The following is a 19,993-nucleotide window of genomic DNA, read 5'->3' as shown; positions in this document are numbered from 1 at the left end:
GGGAGATGGCATCAGCACCTGGCCTTGCTTATGTGATGGTGATATGCATGCATACCAACTACGAATTGCCCCTGAGGTCGGTGACTTTGGATCCACAGTGGCCAGACTGCTTCTGGCTCATCGTGAATTAGGCTGATGGTCCTGGAGCTGTCCCTGCTCTAGGAGGAAGGACCTGAGGCCGAGGTTCATGGGGATGTGATGAAGAAGTAAGGACATGGCTGGAGCCCACAGGTGCTAAAAGAAACAGGTTGTTTGCAGCAACCTGGACATCAGCTTGGCCTTCTGCTCCAAGTTCAGTATGCACTGATTAAATGATGGCCAGACATTGCTGAAGAGAGATCCTGTGGCAGGAGAAATCCCGCAGGCTGATCTCTCGCTCTGTCTGATGGGTGGGAAGGGCAGGGGGGGCAGGAAGCAGACACAATGTCCCTGTAGCAAGGCGGGGATGACTTCTAGGGTCTAAGATTTCCTTAAAGAATGGTATTTTGGGCATACTTGCAACATCCCAAATCATGCCAAACAAAATAAAATGTTCCAAGTATCTGTTTTTCTCTAGGCATATATTAAATTACGCATTTGAATTTCTGTGGCTGAATGGAGTAGGGTGTATTTAGAGAGAGTCGTGTTTTCTGAATTTTTTGAGACTTGCTCAAATGAGAAGTACAACTCTTTTAAGGCAAGAGTTACAAGTGAAAATGGTAAGCCAAAGTTTGTAAAGATCATTTGGCACTGGCCACATTCTAAGTTATAAAAAAAAACAACTGTTCCCAGGAACAGAAGTTTATCTGTATTTTCCCTGGTTTTAGAATTTCCTGAGTCACTGAGCCACCAGGACTTGGAGAGGTTGAATGATGATTCCGTGTGTGTGTGTGTGTGTGTGTGCGTGTGTGTGTGTGTGTGTGTGCGTGTGTGTGTGTGAGAGAGAGAGAGAGAGAGAGAGAGAGAGAGAGAGAGAGAGAGATTTTCTTTTCTGTTCATCTGCTGATGAATCCTTAGGTGGTTTCCCCTTCCTGGCTGTTGGGAATGTGGGTGTGCAGATGCCACTCTGACACATGGATTTCATTTCCTCTGCACATAAGCCAGCTGAGTTGCTGGATCATATGATCCTTCTCTTTTTAATTTTCTTGGGAAACTCCCACACTGTTCTCCATAACGGTTATGCCAATTTGCATTCCCACTAGCTGTGTACAGGGTTCAGTTACCCACATCCTTGTCAGTACTTGTTATCTTTTACCCCTTTGGTAACAGCCACCCTTATCACAATCAGAGAGACCAAATTTCAGGATTGTCACTGAAGATGAGTGCTGCCACCCTGCAGTCTCAGTGCGGCTGTCCTTCTGTCCCTAGATGTTATCTCTGCTATAGACATTGCTATGATACATCTTTTCACATATTATGTTGAAATTTTCTGGTGTTATTTCCTTATGTAGGTCCTTTTTCCTCCATAGAATTATTGTCTTTATTTTATTTCATAAAGATTCCAATATGGCCAGTTCCGTTTTGGATTTTTCAATTACTAGAACCAAATTAAACAATATGTGTGTGTGGTGGATAGAACCTGACATTATTTCTAAGTTAAACAGAACAGTAATATATTTTCTCAAGAGTAATAAGTTTCATCTCCACCTCTAATTGCTTGGGCATTTAAGTGTCTAAACACACACGAGTTCTGCTTGGAGTCCCTAAGTGTCATGCACCTGAAGACTCACACAGAGAACGAGGGGACAGACTGAAAGCCTTCAGTCAGTGGCCAGCAGTGCACAGGGCAAGGCTGCCTCCGTGCTCAGCCCCGAGTGATCCCTTGTTCCCTGTCCTGGCCTGGCCTTGCTTCCTCCTTCTGTTACGATCATCTCAGCCATCTCCCTGGCTCCAGCTGTCAGTGGATGTCATTGATCCCATGATCTAAGTTTTCAACCAAATCCCTCCTCAAGCTTAAAGCTGGCCAGTTCAGTCATCTCCTCACATCCTTGTCTTGATGCCCAGAAGCGTCTCGAGTCCAAACCAATCATGTCATGCTTTTCCTTCATCTAAGATCCACCTTCGATTCCCTTTTCCTGAAGCTGAGCATAGGTAAGGGTTGCTCTTGGCCAGTTCTCCCCCTCCCCAGCTCTTCCCTCTGCCCCAATTCCCAAGACACCTGTGCGGGGTACCGCCGTCACCACCATCACTTTTCATCACAACCTTTCCAGTTATGTCCTAAGGGTCCACCCTCTCTGCACTGAGACCCCTGTATTCCTCCATCGGATTCATTTCCTAGAGCACTGCTGTGAGCAGGCGCCTCTGTTTGCATCACGCCACCTCCAGCAGGACCAAGCAGGAGGGGTCGGTCCCACCAGGTCTCACGCCTGTCGCAGACTCTGAGCTCCGGCCCCGGGGAGGAGGCTCCACTTCAGCCACTCTGGCTCTTGGATGTGAGCAGCAGTGTCCATCCGCGTTTCTGTCCCAAGGCCCCATCCTGACCCCAGCTTCACTCCTGTCAGCTCATCACGTGGACCCTGAGCTCGGTAGTTCCCTGTGTTTGGAGGCCTTCGCAGGTTCCAGAACTAATCAAGACTCAACTCAGTTTCTCTTGGACACTCGTTTTTTACCTCAGACTTCCAGCTCTCCATGCCCTGAACTGGCAGGATGTCCACCCTCTCTCTGTGCAGATGGGTTGGAATGGAGCGTCCATCACCTGTCTGACCCCAGTTCCCCACAGGCAAGTTTTCTGCACCTGACCCTTCGATGCTCCTTCTCCAGGGCCACCTGCCTGCAGTTCCTCCCACTGCTCCCTGACCTCTGCAGGCCATCACCCTCTCTATATCCCTGGACCTCGTTAACAGTCGATGCACACGTTACCTGAGCAAGGTTTTAAGGCATTCCAGGAAGCACAAAACTGAGAACCGTGTGTTAGAAATGGTTTCAATGACCAGGTTGAGTCCAGGGATGCTGCTGCCGTACACTGTGGGATATCTGATTGCTAATTTGAAATACTGCACTAATATCATTGCAGCAAGGGTGAGCAATTTAAGGAAAAGTGTTCAAGATGCATAACTTCAGAGGTCTGGCTTCTCCCTAAGTGGGAGGAGTTGCACACGCACTGGCTAGATTTCCTCCAACAAGGCACAGGTGGCGCTGCGCTCCAGGTGATGTCACCTGGTACCTTTGGTCACCAGCCACTTCCCAGACCGTTGCAGAGGGAGAGATCCACTTCATCCAAGGTTCCTTTTTGGAGTGATTCATGGAGAAAGCAATTTTTTCTGGAGAAGTCTGTGGGGTCATTCTCCTTCCTGAGCTCCCTGGGGCACAGGGTAAGTCTGTCACCAGGCTGCATCCCAGCCCTGTCCTTCCTGTCCTCCTGTCCACAGGTGTTGAGCAAAAGATCCTCCCTGATCAACCCCCTCCATCTCAGCCCCTGCTTCCTGGGGAACTCAACCTGCCACAGTTCATTGAAAGCAAACAGTTCATGCCCAAGAGATACCGAAGCCAGGTCCGAGACTGACATTGCCTCTGAACAGGCCCCTTCCCTCCATGGCCTCTGTTCCTTCTGGACTGTGATCCGAGAGGCTGTCTCGTGGGCTGCATTTTCTTTGATTGATGCCTTTCTCTGCATGATGAATAGCATTTTTCCATCTTCACACAGAGCAGAAAAAAGAAGATAGAAGCAAAACAAAAGGAGTTTGAAGGTTTGATTTTAAGATGGCTGCTCATTGCCTTAAAGGAAAATTCCGTGTTTCATCGTTTCTACGTCTTCAGCTCCCCACATCCATCCAGTTTCCAGAATGAAATGCTGTCTTACTCTCTAATACTTGGAATAAATCGGGCATGAGAATAGTAAGTCTGCACAGTGACTCTCCAACAAGGGACTCCTGCCATGCGATGCTTGGTTTGGATGCCGGATTGGAAGACCGCAGAGCTGTAAGAATGACACCTGAGGAAAAAGGTAGGAAACATATTTTTCTCCCCCAAAATATTGCTTAAAGTAAGCAAGTAAATCCATGGTGAGAAAATAATTAAAGCGCTTTAGGAATAAAAAAAAAAAATAATGCGTACTGTAGAATTTCAATGAAAAGAACCAGGAGCTGTCGATTCTTCGGCAGCAGGATGTAGTTAGGCATAATGAGGGGAATGATAAACTGCTTGGGATCTCAGGGATGGGAAGGGAACTCTGAGAAGCATGATGGCATCTCCTTCCAGCACTTTCTAGATGCACTACTATAGAATTGATCACCGGAGGCCAGCCAGAAGCCTGATGCTAGGCGTGGAGCGAGGGGGTGCGTGGTTCTTGAGATGCTCTAGTATTTTTCATGGGAGGTGTTTCTCAGCCATAATCAGATTATGTTGAATAAACAGCATTTTTTTTACCAGTTTAAAATGACAGACAACCTCAGGATTCATGAGAGGTACCATAGTTAACAGCTGGTATCACTGGAAATAGGTGGGGTGGCAAGTCACTCTCCTGGCACCCTGCGAGGTCGATGGACACCGTGTTCGCTCAAAGGACTTTGTAAAGCAACAGCTGTTTTTTGATGGACCAGAGTCCCCTGCGTCTCTAATGTTGAAAGTAAGGTCCTTCGAATCCCCATGGCTTCAGAGAGAAAACTCAAACTCAAACTCTTTGAGTTTCAAGAAAATTAAACAGCTCCTGTACATCCAGGGAAAAAAGGCTCACTCAGACAGCTGTGGGCTGCAGTGTGTGTACCCAGTGGACTCCAGATGTGAGCAAAGCAGGGGACCCCAATCAGAGGTGACAGCAGCTGGGCCAAACAGCAGGGATGAGCAAGACTCGCCCCACAGCAAGGTTGTTTAGAAACAGCAGATGATTTACTTGAGAAGCATTTTCCATGACCTTGGCTCAGAAAAGGTTAACCCTCTCTAGAAGCTTGGTAATGAATCATAACTGACTTCATGTGGCTGGTTTTTTTTTTTAATAAAGTGCTGAAATATGTCAGAGTGAAGATGAGGTAATTATGATATTCCAACAAAGCTCTAAGTTAATTAAATTATTTTGACAAATTTCAGGGCATTGCATTAGTGATACACTGAAGGATCAATATCATATACCTGAAAATAGATCAAGAAGAGATTTGTTCCAGGACTCTCCACCCCCACAGTTCTTCATGAGCTTAAATCTGGGCAAAGCCAATTACATGGACTTTGTCTCTACTCCTGCAGGTCAGCTGTGTCCCTGAACGAGGCTCCACATTACTCTGAGTCTCAGTTTCTGCATAAAACTCATACAAATGGCTTTCAGGACTGACACATTCTGAGTTTATCATTGTAAAGTTTAGAGTCAAATCTTCCAGATAGACACACTTGAAAAATTTAGATGGGCAAAGCCAAGGTATTTCTGTTCCAAGCTTAGATCTTCTTTGAATAAATTAACCAACATTTTTTACTATAATTTGTACAACAAAAATGGAGGAGCATAAATATAAACTGCCATATATTTATGACAACCTGCTATAAAAAGAGCTTTCTGCTGTGAACAGAACTTTGCTTTAAGCTGCATTATCAGTGCTTGAGAGAGTCTAGAGAACTAAAGAGCCAACAGGAAATTAGAAAGAAATAAAAGATATGTAATAATTTTGTTTAAAAATTCTTGTTATAAGATAAATAAACATGTGCAAACATGAATAAAAAACATACACACAAAAATCTGTATTAAAAATTGGGTTCAAATAACATCATAAACAAAAAACTATAGAGATGCAGGAGATGAAGAAATGGTAAAAGATCTACCAGGCAGTCTGGGAGAGAAAAGGCAAGAAGAGTGATCCTTCAATCACACAACAGATAGTTCAAGACACACACACACACAAAACAAAAACAAAAAAACCCAACCAAACCCAGAGATTGTAGCAGAACCAGTTATAATATAATCAAAAAATTATATTTGGCAATTTTAATACCCCATTTCAAAAATAAATAAAGGAATAAAATATAAGCAAAGTAAGAGATAAAATATAATGATTGAATTGAATCCACTGCACATAAACAAGTTCATGCTAAACACATATAAGGAACAACAAACATTATTTTTAAAACCAAATGAGCCATCCATACTGAAAATGTTAATACATTTCATAGAACTAAAATTGTTTCTGAAAACACTACTATTTCTATGATTTGGATATGTGATGTCCCTGGAAGCTTCTGTATAAACAATGCAGGAATGTCCAGAGGTGATGTGACCGGATTAGGAGAGCTGTACCCTGATCAGTGGATTAATCCACTCTATGATTAGTAATTTGAAAGGACTAGTGTATACTGAATGGTGACTATAGGGTGTGGCTGGGCAAGGGAGGTCATGGGGGGTGTATCTTTGGGGTTTATATTTTGTCCCCAGAGAGGAGAGATCTCTCTCTCCACTTTCTGGCTACCATTAGCTTTCCTCTGCCGTGCTCTCCTGCCATGATGTTCTGCCTCACCTTGGGCACAGGTCAATGGAGTTGGTCAACCATGGACTGAACCTGGAACTGTGAGCCCAGTAAACTCTTCTCCTCTAAGTTGTTCTTGTCGGGCATATTGGTTATAACAATGCAAAACTGACTAAAACAATCATGGTGTCTTAGAGTATAGAGAGGAGGGGAAAGCATGGGCTATTTAATAGGTGGTGTTTAGAAACATGACTCAACATATAGAGAAATGGAAATTGGATGCCCACCTCCATTATGCCCATGAGCATCAATGTGGATTGAAGACGTCAATATGGACAGCAGAGGCAGATATGGAGAAAGACAGGAAAAATGACAGGAACGTGTCCTCATGCATGCAGAGACTTTTCAATCAAGATCCCAGGGGAGACAACCAAAGTTAAGAGACCACGATGTTCATGATCCTTTCTCCATAATGAGAGGTCCAGTTTGATATTAAAGAACCATGGCGAAGCAGGAAGACATGCCAAGACTTGGCAGAAAGGGCAAAAGGGGCACAGGTGGCTGCTCAAACACCCAAGGAGTCTGGGGACACTGGACATGGGCAACCCAACCGCTGCAGTGAGAGAACAAGTGAAAACAAAGGGCTACTTTGTGACAGTTGGGTGCCGTGTTGGAAAGGCAGGCCACGGCAGTCACTGACGGGCAAGGCTGCGGTGGCTGGTGGGCAGGCACACTGCAAGGGGCTCTGGAGCACGGTTATGCAATCACAGGGAAGTCCTGTGGGATCAGTGGTCGGTCTGTTCCGTCTGGGTCCTGGACGGCTGTGAACACCCCTCATGCCACGTCACAGGCTCTTCATGGCAGCATGTGTACAGAGTCAGAGAGCTGGGCAGGGGGCGGGGGCCTGGGTGCTTACTTTCTGTGCTTTTGAAAAACATACATTCAACCTATATATGTACATGGAGACACAGAACATGGATCTAAAATCAATAAAACGCACATAGGAGAAGAGTGGTGCCAGAGTTAATAGAAGGTTTGCAAAGAATACGAGACTAAAATAAATCAAAATCAGGCCCTTTGGATGGACTGATGGGAATGAGTGGCTTAAACCCAAAGTTGACAAAAGAAAACAAAATCCCAGCCCACCCGTGGCAGCCCTTCTCAGGGAACACCAAGGGACCACCTGATTCAATGCGTGTCGCGGCTTCGAGGTGGGAGGTGGAAGGCGGGTTTCAACAAGGAGGCGCTATCTTCAGGATGGAGGTGGCATTTCCACGTGCCTCGGAGACACTACAGTGCTCAGAAGGCTGCGACTCCTTCAGTCAACAGACCCCTCAGTCTGTCCTCACAAAGAGCACGAGCCGCCCAGCCCTGATGCCTGCGGAACAGCTGGACAAGGCGCAGTGTGAGTGGGCAGCCTGCAGGACAGTGGCTCCCTGTTTCACACAGGAGCCAGCTTCCGGTGGCGAAGGAGCAGAGCGCGTGGCGCTGCCAGGCAGGGGAAAGGGGAGCGGCACTGGAGAAGGCAGACCTGCACCCAACAGGAGAAGCCCTGTCTGGTGAGCAGGGGCATTTAAAAACAGAGCGGGCTCAGAGCACCGAGCACCACTGCAGAGTCCAAAGCGGGGGGCCACAGTCCAGGCCACCAGCAGCAACAGCTGGGAGATGGGCCTCCATGACCTCCAAGTTCACCCCCAGCCCTGAATCTATGGCCACATCATCCCCTTACACAGAATCAGGCCCGTGCTCGATGTACTTACTGCGTCTCTCTGCAAGTGGTATATGTTTTATGATGTGTATTTTTATTTATTCATGAGTATATGCTTATATTATAACTAAAACAACCCATATAAATATTATTGTACCATACATATGCATAAACTATGCAATTCTGTTGATCTTATGCATTGCTTGTGTTTTGCACAATCCATATAAAACATCCTACTGCCAATTTTTGAATATTGAGAGTTGTTTGTTTTGATTTAGAGTATCATTATCAGGATATTATTACCAACACTCCCAGAGGGTTTCACTTGTCTGTCTGTGTGCATGTGTGTTTGTGGGGTGCACATATGTGTATGTATTTGCAACAAGGTTAATTATGGGGTAGGCAAGGAGTGTTATTAATTTTTCTTGGATTTCTTTCTTCCTTTCCCGTGACTACATAATTCTCTCCTCTAAGTTTCCCATGTTGAGCAAGCACAACATATTGCAAAATCTTATTTCTCCTACAATTTAATTATAAGTAAATAAAAGAATCATATTCTTTGACATTACACCAAATCCTATACATAAGATTTCCCTTTGTAGGAGAAAGCAATTTGAGATTTTTAAAATATAACATTTAATCAAGTGTTCCCATGAATAATTTTCTAGAATAGAAGGAAAATGATAAGTCAGTCTACCTCCAGGACGAACCCATGTGAAGGGAGGTGTGTGAACTGCATTCTCAGCTCGATTCCAACACCCTCACCCAAAGTGCAGAGGATCTCCTCGGAACTCTGTGGCCCAGCTCCCAGGCAGGACAAATGTAGGAATCTCACCACATGTAAGCAGGAGTCTTTTCATGCATAGTTCAGAAAGAAGAAAGTGTGAACGTTCCTATTTCCCAGACTTCTTTTACCACATTAGGATATCAAATGAACAAAGAATTTCAATTCCCATTTGAAATAAAGAACTACCACAGATTATACATGTAACACATCGCCATTATGTTGCCCTCAGACCTAATTTTTTTCTCCTGTATTATCTGTAATAGAAACTGTGCACTCCCTAAGTAGTTTTTGAAAAATCAATATAAAAATGCACAAACAACTTATTTATGGCCACACACGAATGACCTCAGCAAACAGAACCCTCCATTAAATACTGCTCAACTTTAATGAGGGGCCTAAAAAGAGAAATGACGTGGGAATGATGCACTTTCCATATACAATATTGTACGCTGCTGGAGAAACCAGAGAGAGCAGGAGGGGGAGAAGGGGACAGGCATCCAGAGGGAAGGAAGTGTCCTCCTCACAGAGCTGGGACGGGGAGTCGGGCTGACAGTGCTCTGGGTGTGGCAGAAAATGAGCAAGCCTCAGAAAGCAGGCGTGGGGACCCTGCCAGCAGTGTTTGTGCGCACCTGGGCCACGTGACATTGCTGTGGTGTCCCTGGCGCTCACCTGAGTGGAGCTACGGCCACTGTCAGCGGGTTTGGATGTAGCCGTCCCGCACTGACTGCATCGTCAACAGTGCAGAAGAGGGGACACTGGTGTGCAGCCTGGGCTAACCTGCTGAAGCGGGTGCTTCCCGCTGCACTGGGCACAGCTGCTCTGGTCAGCTGCAGAAGACAGAGGCCCCGGGCAGCAATGACACTTAATTCTCTCTTCAAGCTGAAGGGCTCCCAGTAAAAAGCTGTCTTGGTTTAAAGAGGGCAGTGTTCAAATACACCAACCAGAGCATGGGCATGTTTGGGGTAAGTTTGTTAAAGCCACTGCATGGCCTCAGAGGACAGTAGGACACGCCTGCCCACCGCCTGCCGTCTGCCAATGACATGCTGGGTGTGGAAGCCAGTGTGTTCTTCTTTATCATCAGTTGACATGGAAAAGGGGAGGAATGTGTAAAAGGGAATGTTCCTGCTTGCTCTCTGCATCTCCAGGATCATCTCGTCTCATCGACTGGCAACACTGATTTAAAAGACACACTTCTAAAAGCCTGATCGTCTCAGGCCACTCATTGTTTCAGCCAATTTTCTCATCTAATTTTAGCCATTTTCCTGGAATCCATGGTTCAAAATTCCCACATTCAGAATCCAGAGCCGTGGTCCAGAGACACTGACCCCTGCTCCCCAACTTCCCTCTCAGGGACCCCGCTCAGCCTCTCCGCCATCCGGGCCGAGCGTGGGGAACGGCTTCCGCCCTCTCTCACCAGATCCAGCCCTCCTCTGGTAACTCTCCCCGTTAACGCTCTCTTAATCAGACCCTCGGTATCTTTCCCTACTTTTTAAACAGTTTTTTTTTTCTTGACTTTTAAATAGCTTCCTTCTGAGACCTGTGTTGTCCTTTCTCCTCAGGCCAATCCTGACTTCTCACTGCAAGTTGAATTACTTCCCCTACACTCACCCTGGGGTTGCCTTGGAGTAAAAAGTTCTGCTTTGGAGCCTTGAGTACATCACAGACGACCTCGTGCACATCTTTCCCTGTTGCTCTGATTCTGCATCATCGGCACTGCGGAGCAAGTGTCATGCAAACCAAGAAGTCTTACGTAAATATAACTAGAAGGTGACATCTCCACTTCACGGCAATTAACTTTCCTGGGAATGTTGGTCTCCAGCAATTAGGACACTCAATCAGGCACTGTTCAAGTCCAGGGTGGCACATGGGCAAGGAGTGCTTTGAAACGGGTGAGATATAAAGCCACTTGTTAAACTGAAGTAAAAGAAGGGATTTCAACTTTCATTTCTGCCATGTGTTTGAAGGCAGAAAAGTCACTCTTCTTAATAGTCAAATGTATTTCAGAATTATCGAAGCTTCCACCACTATCAACAGTTAGCGCCTTATTTACATTCATCTTTGGGGCTTTGATTCCCAAGCATGTGTTACAAAATGAGCAGAAGGGCCATGACTATTACCAAGAAAGATAAGACTGAAAAACAGTATTGTTTCCAGATATCACCCGTGCGTGCGCGCGCACATGTGCACGCGCTCGCTCTCTCTCTCTCTCTCTCTCTGTTACCAAGGAAACTTCCAGAAATGAGATAAAAATAACAAAGTGCCAGTTTGCAGTATCATGACTGGAGACTCATCGGCCAACTTTCACTTCCAAGGGAAACCAACACTTGAGGCATCAATTTTCTCAATAAAACACCCACTGAGCACCAACAGGAAAAGTAATGCAGTGCACTCTTCAAACGCACCAGCAGGACAGCCTTCCACTCCCAAACCACAGGGACGCTAGGACGCGCACAATTAGCCGTGCCTCAGCTACCTCTCCTGCGAATATCCCACAACTGAAAACAGTAAAGGTTATAATTTTTAAAAAGTCTTGGTAGACCATGATCTTAGCCACTAGCATCAGACTTAATTTATATATTTCATTTCAAGACATTTTAAAGTGAAAATTTAAATGTGCCGAAGTCAACTTGGTTTAGACCTTCTCACATCTGAGTGAAAGCTAAAATTGCTAATGGGGTATAATTCACTACATGCTGAAAGTTCAACATCACCTCTAACAAGAAATACAAGCGGTGTCTTGAGCGAATGGCCGCGCGTGTCTTTGCTTGGGTGCACACGTGCACAGGCCAGGAGCACAGGCAGGCCTGGGTGGCCACATGGGAACCCAGAGTCAGTATCTGGCCTCAGGTACATTCTAGGCAGACACAAGCTGGGCCACCCCATTCTCCCAGGATGTGATTTTGTATCCCAGAACCTGAAGTGCCACTTGTCTACAAAAAAAGATGGAATTAAATAAAAGCAAGGGGGATACCCCTTCATATTAATGGACAACTAGCAATTATAGTGTGGTTTATAAAACACCCCTGAACACAGAAGAAAGCATGGTCTGAAGCAAGATTAACACATAGGTATGCACATCCCCCTCTGTATAAGCATGTGCACAAAATAATTTGTATTTATTAAGTGCCAACAGAAGACATATATTGTGTGCACATTCTATACTCCAAGCTTCCAGGCAAATCCACTGTGAAAGTCCTTCCAACCACAGGGTGGTGCCTGCTATTCTCTGGGGGCTCCATGGAGAACCTACTCTGCTTCCAGAGGCTCTCATGGGAGACAGCAGGGAGGGCTCTGGCTCTGTGCATTTGACTGCTGGTGTGAGGTCTCTCTGGTTTCAACACCATCTCCCCCTGGAAGGACTTCCTCTTTCTTCCTGGCTGTGATTTGATGGCCACACTTGATCTCTTCCTTGCTGCCCTCTGTTGCCTAATATAGTTCTTTTTATACCTTATGGGTCTCTTTTGGGGGCGGGGTTTGGTTTTTTCTTTTTTTCTTTTTCTTTTTTTTTTACGGAGAGGATTGAATCCAGGTGTGCTCTACCACTGAGTTATATCCCCAGCCCTTTTGTTTTTTATTTGAGACAGGGTCTCATATTGCTAAGTGGCTGAGGCTGTTCTTAAACTTGAGACCCTCCTGCCTCAGCCTCCTGAGTCACTGGAATTACAGGTGTGTGCCACTGTGCTAGGCTTAAGAGAAACTCTTAACAAGTTGTTTTATTTTCTGAGGGACTGACCTGATCAGTGACTGTTCTTTATTGAGCCCATTTTAACCGCTAAAGTGAATGTACATTCCCACCTCTAAGGGTGGGATGCAGGTAGGCAGCCTATCCAGGTTCCCATTGCTTGGGCCACAGGATGGGTCCAGACTTGGGCTCACGGCTCATGGAGACCACAGGAGAGTGCCTGCCTAGGACTGCTCCACAGGAAGCTGACGGAAGAGCCCTTTTCTTTTCTGGTTGTTAATGGGCATTCTAGTCCAGAGACAACAGGGCCAGCTCCCCTGTCATGAGGGGGTCAAGCCCAAGACCAGAGGAGCACACAGGAGAGTCCGAAGGCTCGGTGGCAACCCAGTGTCTGGATCAGGCCTCTCTGCAGACCAGCACCGGGTCTTGTCTTTTATGACATACACAGTTGCTAGTGCTTTGAATTCTTACACCTTGCCTGATAAGGTCAAGGTAAGTGAACGGATTCATGCCAATCTAGGAAATTTAGAGTCAAATAAATTCAAATAAAGAGATTAAAATAAATTATTTTTTTTGTTTGTTTGGCATGAACTAATTTGAGTTGGTTTCTGTCACTTAAAAGGATCAAAACTAATAAATTGATTCATGCTGGTCTGGCAAATTTTAAGAATAAATTTAATGTTAAGAATAAATTTAAGTTAACGATTCATATGGCCTTTGTTTGAATTTATGTCTCTTAAAAGTTAGCATTAAAATATTTATACCCCTTTGTCTAATAATCATATTTCTGGCAATTTTTGTAGAAAGAACTAATCTTAAAAGCAGACAAAGGCCTATGCACAAAAAGTTCATTGGATGCATTGTTCACAATGAGTGGTTAGGCATGAGAAACAGACTTAATTTTTAGCCCTGGATGAGCAGGCAGACCTCTGGGGATCCTGAGACCATAAGGGGCTTTCAAGGAGGAAGCCATTTTCATTAGGCTGCTAGGCTACTACCTGCCTCTCTCGCTGTGTAGACGTTTGCACTGTTGGCATGAAAGCAAAGGTGAGTGAGACTGCCCAGCCTTAATAGGAATCACAGTGGTGACACTAAAACCTCCTGTCCACCGTCCACCGCTGTGCTGCCTGCCACCAGGGATTCTGTTTGCTTATAGTGTAAGTCGGTTTCCTTTAAGGACACTGCAGGGGAATGGCTCGCATTTGCCTCTGATTATTTGAAAGTATTTGCAAAGAAGCTGGCAACTTTCACACATATAATGTATGCTTAAAAGAAGCTCCTAAACACAAAACTATTTGATTAAATTGTTTCCTAATATCACAGACATATTGGGGACAATATGTTTAGGCATAAGCTAACTTGAGTTGGTTTCTAGGGGATTGTCTCACACTTGGTGAAACCATAAAAGTGATCATTTTACTAGATCCGACCTTGGAGTTCCTGTCACTTCGGATGTTCTTTGTGACACAATGGGGAGGTGCACAGAGCACTCTGCTGCCCACAGAGGAGGGGGGTCATTGCACACAAAACCTGGTGTCCTTGTTTGAGATGCAAACCCACTGGCCACCTTTTTCATGGAACTCCAGGTTATTTCTTCAAAGAATGGCTATCTAAAAACTATAGTTAAGCAGACTTGTGTATTTGATACACATTTTCTAGAGGAAAAAAAAATGAACTTTTCACTCCCAGGATCATGAAGATGATGTTTGTAGTAAGTACTACAACTGAAACTTCAAGGGAGAAACAATTTTAGGAAACCTAATTGGCCACCAAGAGCTTGACAGGTTACCAGTATTTGACTACTTCCTGATGAGATTGCGGTGAGATTAAGAGATGCGCTGTTTTGAAGTTGTGCAATGAGTCTGTTAGTATCTGGAAGTGCTGCACAGCTCTGTGAACCATCTGTTTTCAAATGCTCAGCTTATCATGTTACAGAATCACATGTGGGTAAAACACATTCCTCCAGCGCAACTTTGTCACTTGGACAGCTTAGGCAGGCGGCTTATGCTGATTTGGAGAATGGTTTTATTACAATTTTAGGACTGCTATCAGGGTGTCCCTCATGTAGATTATTCACATAGCTGGAACATTTTCATTTTATATTTGGCTGGGGACTGGAAGAAGTGGGTCCCTCTGGGTCTGCCACTGCACAGCTGTGTGTCCCTGGGTGGATCTGTCATTTCATTGCCTTTGCTGCTAAGGAGATGGGGGCTGAGCTGCTGAATCCCCAACAGACCACACCATGATGTCAGAAGGCTTCAGTTGGGGAGGGTCCTGTGGCCCTGGAATCCTATGCCACCCCTCTGCCTACTCAATGTGAGATCTTGGTTTAAAGTCCTTCACTACAAAATATTGCTTCTAGTTGGATTCTAAAATCCAACTTTGGGGAGTCTTTTGGAAAGAAAGACACGTTTTATAACCATCTGACAGACAACTAGGTAACCAAACCAACCAGCGTGTTCTAAGGTGATGTTAACCGCGCAGGTCCTCTGGGAAATCCACCCAGAGAAAATGAACTCATCTGCAGGTCCTCAGAGGATGCAGGAGCCAACACACCATCCCGCAATCTGCAACCCGCAAATCTCCCTGCACAGAGACCCCGGGGCCAGGGCACCCTCCCCAGGGCTGGCCTGGGGCTGGCCTGGGCTGAGGTCCAGGCCATGTGCACAAGTGGTGTGGAGCCCGAGGAGGGTGGGGTTACCTTTCACGGTCACGTGCACGCTCTGGCTGGTGGAGAGCTGCGGCTGCACCAGCACGTTGCAGGTGTACTCGCCCTCGTCCACCTCCTTCTGCACGTCGGAGAGTTTCAGGGTTCCATTGTTCTCAAATGCCACCTGGCGGTGGTTAAAAGGAAGCAGATTCGAGTTCTTGTACCATTTGATGGAGTAGTATGGATAGCCAATCACACGACAGTGGATGTACGTGTCCCTCCCTGCTATTGCTGTGATATTTTTCATTGGTCGAATGCTTGCAGGCCCTGGGGAGATAAAGGAAACTCTTGAAAATAATTTAAGGGCACATCTCATGTGGGGAAACGGGTAACGTTCTTCCTTGAGTTAGAAACACATTGATTATGTTCATGTAAGCTCATCTTTTTCCGTTAAATAAAATTTCAGGTATTTGACATTTTCTTCAAAAGATATTTTTTCTTTATTACTTTCCAATGAATGAATATTAAATATTTTCCTCATTGGCTACTTCTATTAAAGTATTTTTAAATTACGAGATAATAGGTAACTTGATTGGTAAGAGCAGCTAGTCTACACTGCACATCACACTCTGCTTGTGAAACATCGGTACCAACTGATGGGTCCTTGGCTCTCTCTAGAGTACACAGTGGAGATGGGCGTCGTGCCAGGCCACACGATGAATGTAGGTTAGATGCCATGTTCATGAGGGCTTACCATGAGCGCAGTGAGACAGGAGGAAAGGAGAAAGGAAAGTCATGCAGAGCATAAACCAGGAAAGGAAAGATCAGATCGAGTGGACAAGTCTAAGAGGAGAGAAAGAGAACCAGCTGACTAAGGAAACAGGATTCCCAGGTCCCCCGCGGGCCATTCCCGAGTGGGGAGGAGAGGGCAGCAAACGGGAGGCCACGGGACTTGGTTCTGGCATTCGGGGCTTGGCTTGGAGCATGCAGAAACCTCCTTCTCCACTACAATGAGTCATGTGTGTGTTTCGAGGAGCTGATTTGACAAGCACCTCTTACGTTTATTCGAGCCTGGTACAGGACGACTCCGGCCGAGTTGTTGGCGGTGCAGCGGTAGACGCCCCCGTCGCGCACCTGCGAGCTGGAGATGTTCAGGTAGCTGACCACGTTCCCCTCGGACGTGATCATCTGGCTGATACGGTGGCCGCCGCCCTTGAGGATCGGGTCGTCATCCAACGTCCACGTGATGGTGGGCAAGGGCGTCCCCTTCACGTTGCACATGAGGGACACGGGTTCCGCGGGACTCACCACTTTTTCACTAAAGGCAGAAATGATTTTGGGAGTTCCATCTGCAGGAAAACAAATTACGGAAGGAAGTGGCACATACAAATAGTGACACCACTGCCCAGCATGGCTGCCCAGTGCCTATTGGTAAGGCAGAGGCTGGCAAAGTACAAAAGAGGCCCGGATTTATCAACAGGGAAATCCCAACAAAACCGGCAGGTGCAGCATTAGCGAGCTTGGACAAGTCACTGTCTATGTCCTGATTGTCTTGACAAAAGAACCCAGATGTAACGCAGATGTGCATGCTGAATTCAGAGTGTGCACCTCCACTGGAGCCACCAGCACCCCCCAATTCTCTCTCTCTCTCTATCTCTCTCTCTCTCTCTCTCACACACACACACACACACACACACACACACACACAACTTTTGCAGTTCATTTACCCGCCAAATTTTCCAAGGAGGTGAATTTGTGAATTTGGGGACTCTCATTCCACTTACTTTGCTCAAGTCATTAAGGGATTTCTCTCTAGGGGGCTGTTTAAAAAAACAAAACAAGACCAAAAAAAAAAAAAAAAAAACTACCCCTAGTCTAATGGTCCCATCTTTGTCATTTTTTTTTTCACAAGGAATGATCTTTATAGATGTCATTAGAAATGGTGATTGCATTAATGCCCATTCAGCCCCTGAGAATCAGTACAAGCTAAATAAATTAGACTTTTCTATTATGTTTATTAAATATGTCTAAAATATTATAAGTAGGGTGAACATAACAATTTATTATCCAGCTTAAAACGTTTTTGAAAGTAAAATGGAAATTACTAATAATCGTACCACAAGAATAGACATGAGGCAGTAGGGTCCCAGGTCAACTAGAATCTGAACCTTAGAGAAGTTTCCGTAGCAATTTCCAGTATGTTTAGCAAAGATCAACTTCATAGTACACTATTTTTCTATCACTTATATGGACAATTTCTCTATTATTCTATGGGAGTAATCATAACACGTATTTCTTTTTTTGAATATGTCTTTCCACTACGAGAAAAAGAGATACATGTATATTAAAGAAAATGCGTCCAAAGGAAGACGTTTCCAGGAGGCTCAGCAACCTAGGTGAACAGTTCAACCCTGGGGCACATTTCCTTGGCCTCAGTGGATCGCTTTGACATAATTTTGATCAAATGAAACAGGATCTATGAATCTTGCAATAAGCCCCACTGGTTTAACCCTGTTTATTTATTTATTTTTTAAATTTTGTGCTCAAATTGAAGTGTTGGTCCCAAAGTAAATGATTAATAGATTTTTCTTATTTGTAATTTTATTATAAAAGATATATATATATATATATATATACACATACATACATATTTATATAAATACATATATATGTATGTGTGTGTATACACACACACACACACACATACACACACACACACTCACACACATGGCAGGGAGAAAAATTTCTTGCAGTTCCATCAGAGAAAGATAAGTGTTCCAAAATCTCTTGAGGAAAATGTCACTCAGCATGCAAAAACCCCGAGGGCTACTTCTGGGTCGTTTGGTCAGCTGTGCAGAGTCCTGGAATGGGTGGCCTCCCTGCTGCCCACTCGCATGGCCTGAACCCTCACATGCTCACTGTGAGAGACCCTCAATGGAGTTTGTTTCCCAGCCATATTAATAAATAGTATACTCCAGTGACCCTGGGTTGTTCAATGGTGAACAGTGTTTTTCTTTTTTTTTTTTTAAAGTTTTTTTTAATTTCATTTTTTAGTTGTAGATGAACATAATATCTTTATACTTTTATTTTTATGTGGTGCTGAGAGTCAAATCCAGTGCCCCACACATGCAAGGCAAGTATCTGCCACTGAGCTACAATCCCAACCCATGAAAAGTGTTTTTTTAAAATTATCATTGTTGTTATTTACTATCAGAGATGAAAAGAGAACTTTAAAATATTAAAATGAGGCCAGGCTATAACCCAGCTCCTGGGATGCTAAGACAGGAGGATGGGATTGCAAGTTCAAGGACAGCCTGGGCCTTTTCCTTTCTCAAATTTAAAAAAAGTAAAAAGGGATGGGGGTATAGCTCAGCAGTAGAGTTCCTCTGGGCTTAATTCCCTGTACCTCAGACAAAAATAAAATGCAATGTAAAGGTTGTTTTGCCTTTAATGTGGGGCAAGTACTGCCTCATTGAGCTGGACATTAGTGTGACAGAGAAGGTCCACGTCGTCTTCAAGGTCCTTCTTGGTATATCACCAGTCACCAATGCATGGGAGCACTGAGGTTATTTAATTGTCCTTATAATTCCACAGTTCATGTAGGAAATGTTCATCCGGAAACGTCTCTGATTTTTACCCAGAGCACAAGAAACTCGTGTGATTTTTATCCATTTAGGAAAGAGTTCTTCACTGATGCTATTGTTCAGTGCAGGTGATATTTACAGTGAAATGCACTGTACACCTGGTGTACAGGTGGGTTCTGTTGATCGCACGCACCTCGGTAACCACCAGGATGATCAGAACCCAAACCTTTCCCAGGAAGATCTCTCAGGGTTCCTTTTCATCAGTCCCACCCAACCCAAGCAGCACTGCCCTAGTCTGTCACCAGGCGCTAGTTTTTCCTGTTCTTGAGCTTCAGATAAATGTAAGATAGAGCATTTTTATGCATGCCTATGTGCTGTCATAACCACAGAGCAACTCATGAAATCAGGGAACGTAATCTGCAATCAGCCTATCATCCAGTGCACATTCCTTGCTGAAATTCTGCCCACTGACAGAGTGTGTCTCTTCCTGCTATTTCCGTCTACTCCAGACGGTATCACCCCTGACATTTACGAGTCTCTTTAATTTCCTGGAATCTGGAACAGTCTTCAATCTCTTGTTTCTTAACTTTGATACATTTTTGAAGGATAACTTTGTAGACAGTTGCTGGTAACTGGGTGTTTCTCCTATTTCCTCCTGTTTAGATGCTGGTTTCATGCTTCCTTGGAAACACCATGAAACACTGTTGCTTTTCACATGTTCATTGGCTGTCCATGTGCATCCTTTTGTGGCTTTGCTCACAGCATTCATCCATTTTTATATTACAGTGTTTGCCTTTTCATTATCTATTTATAGGAATTTTAATGTTTATGGAATGCAAATACATACATCAGATAACAATAATCAGATATATTTCTCAAATATTCTGTGTATACTAAACATAATATCTGTCAGACATACATGTGGCACCTAGAATATATGTTTGTGCTTATGCTTAAAATATTTTCTCTCAGTCCATGACTTCATTTTTAATTTTCTTAAAGATGTTTTTGTCTTTGACCTTCAGTGCTTTTTGTGTCCTGAATCTTTGCCTGTGCCCAAGTCATGAAGAATTGTTTTCATTTCTCACATCCTTTATTCCTTTGGATCTGAGTTCCCACTTTACGTAATTCCCTTCACTCTGGTGACGTCATTCGCCATTAATGTGTGGGTTTTCTGTCATCATTTTCTTTTACCTTTTGTTTATTGGGAACACCTTTATTCT

General features: G+C 44.6%; 1 protein-coding gene across 1 annotated transcript in view; it reads right to left on the bottom strand.

Moving 5' to 3' along the window:
* Dscam (DS cell adhesion molecule) overlaps positions 1 to 19,993 on the bottom strand; it is a 678,135-nt gene that overhangs the window by 238,884 nt on the left and 419,258 nt on the right. Inside the window, exons 9-10 of the mRNA XM_077110439.1 lie at positions 16,239 to 16,535; positions 15,238 to 15,513 (exon numbers count right to left, since the gene is read on the bottom strand). Coding sequence (XP_076966554.1) covers positions 15,238 to 15,513; positions 16,239 to 16,535 — 573 coding nt within the window. The remainder of the gene's footprint in view (positions 1 to 15,237; positions 15,514 to 16,238; positions 16,536 to 19,993) is intronic.

This window comes from Callospermophilus lateralis, chromosome 10 (genome assembly GCF_048772815.1).
Source record: "Callospermophilus lateralis isolate mCalLat2 chromosome 10, mCalLat2.hap1, whole genome shotgun sequence".
NCBI classification, from domain to species: domain Eukaryota; kingdom Metazoa; phylum Chordata; class Mammalia; order Rodentia; family Sciuridae; genus Callospermophilus; species Callospermophilus lateralis.
Note: the sequence above shows the minus strand (reverse complement) of the source record. Positions and strands in the feature narration are given on the sequence as shown.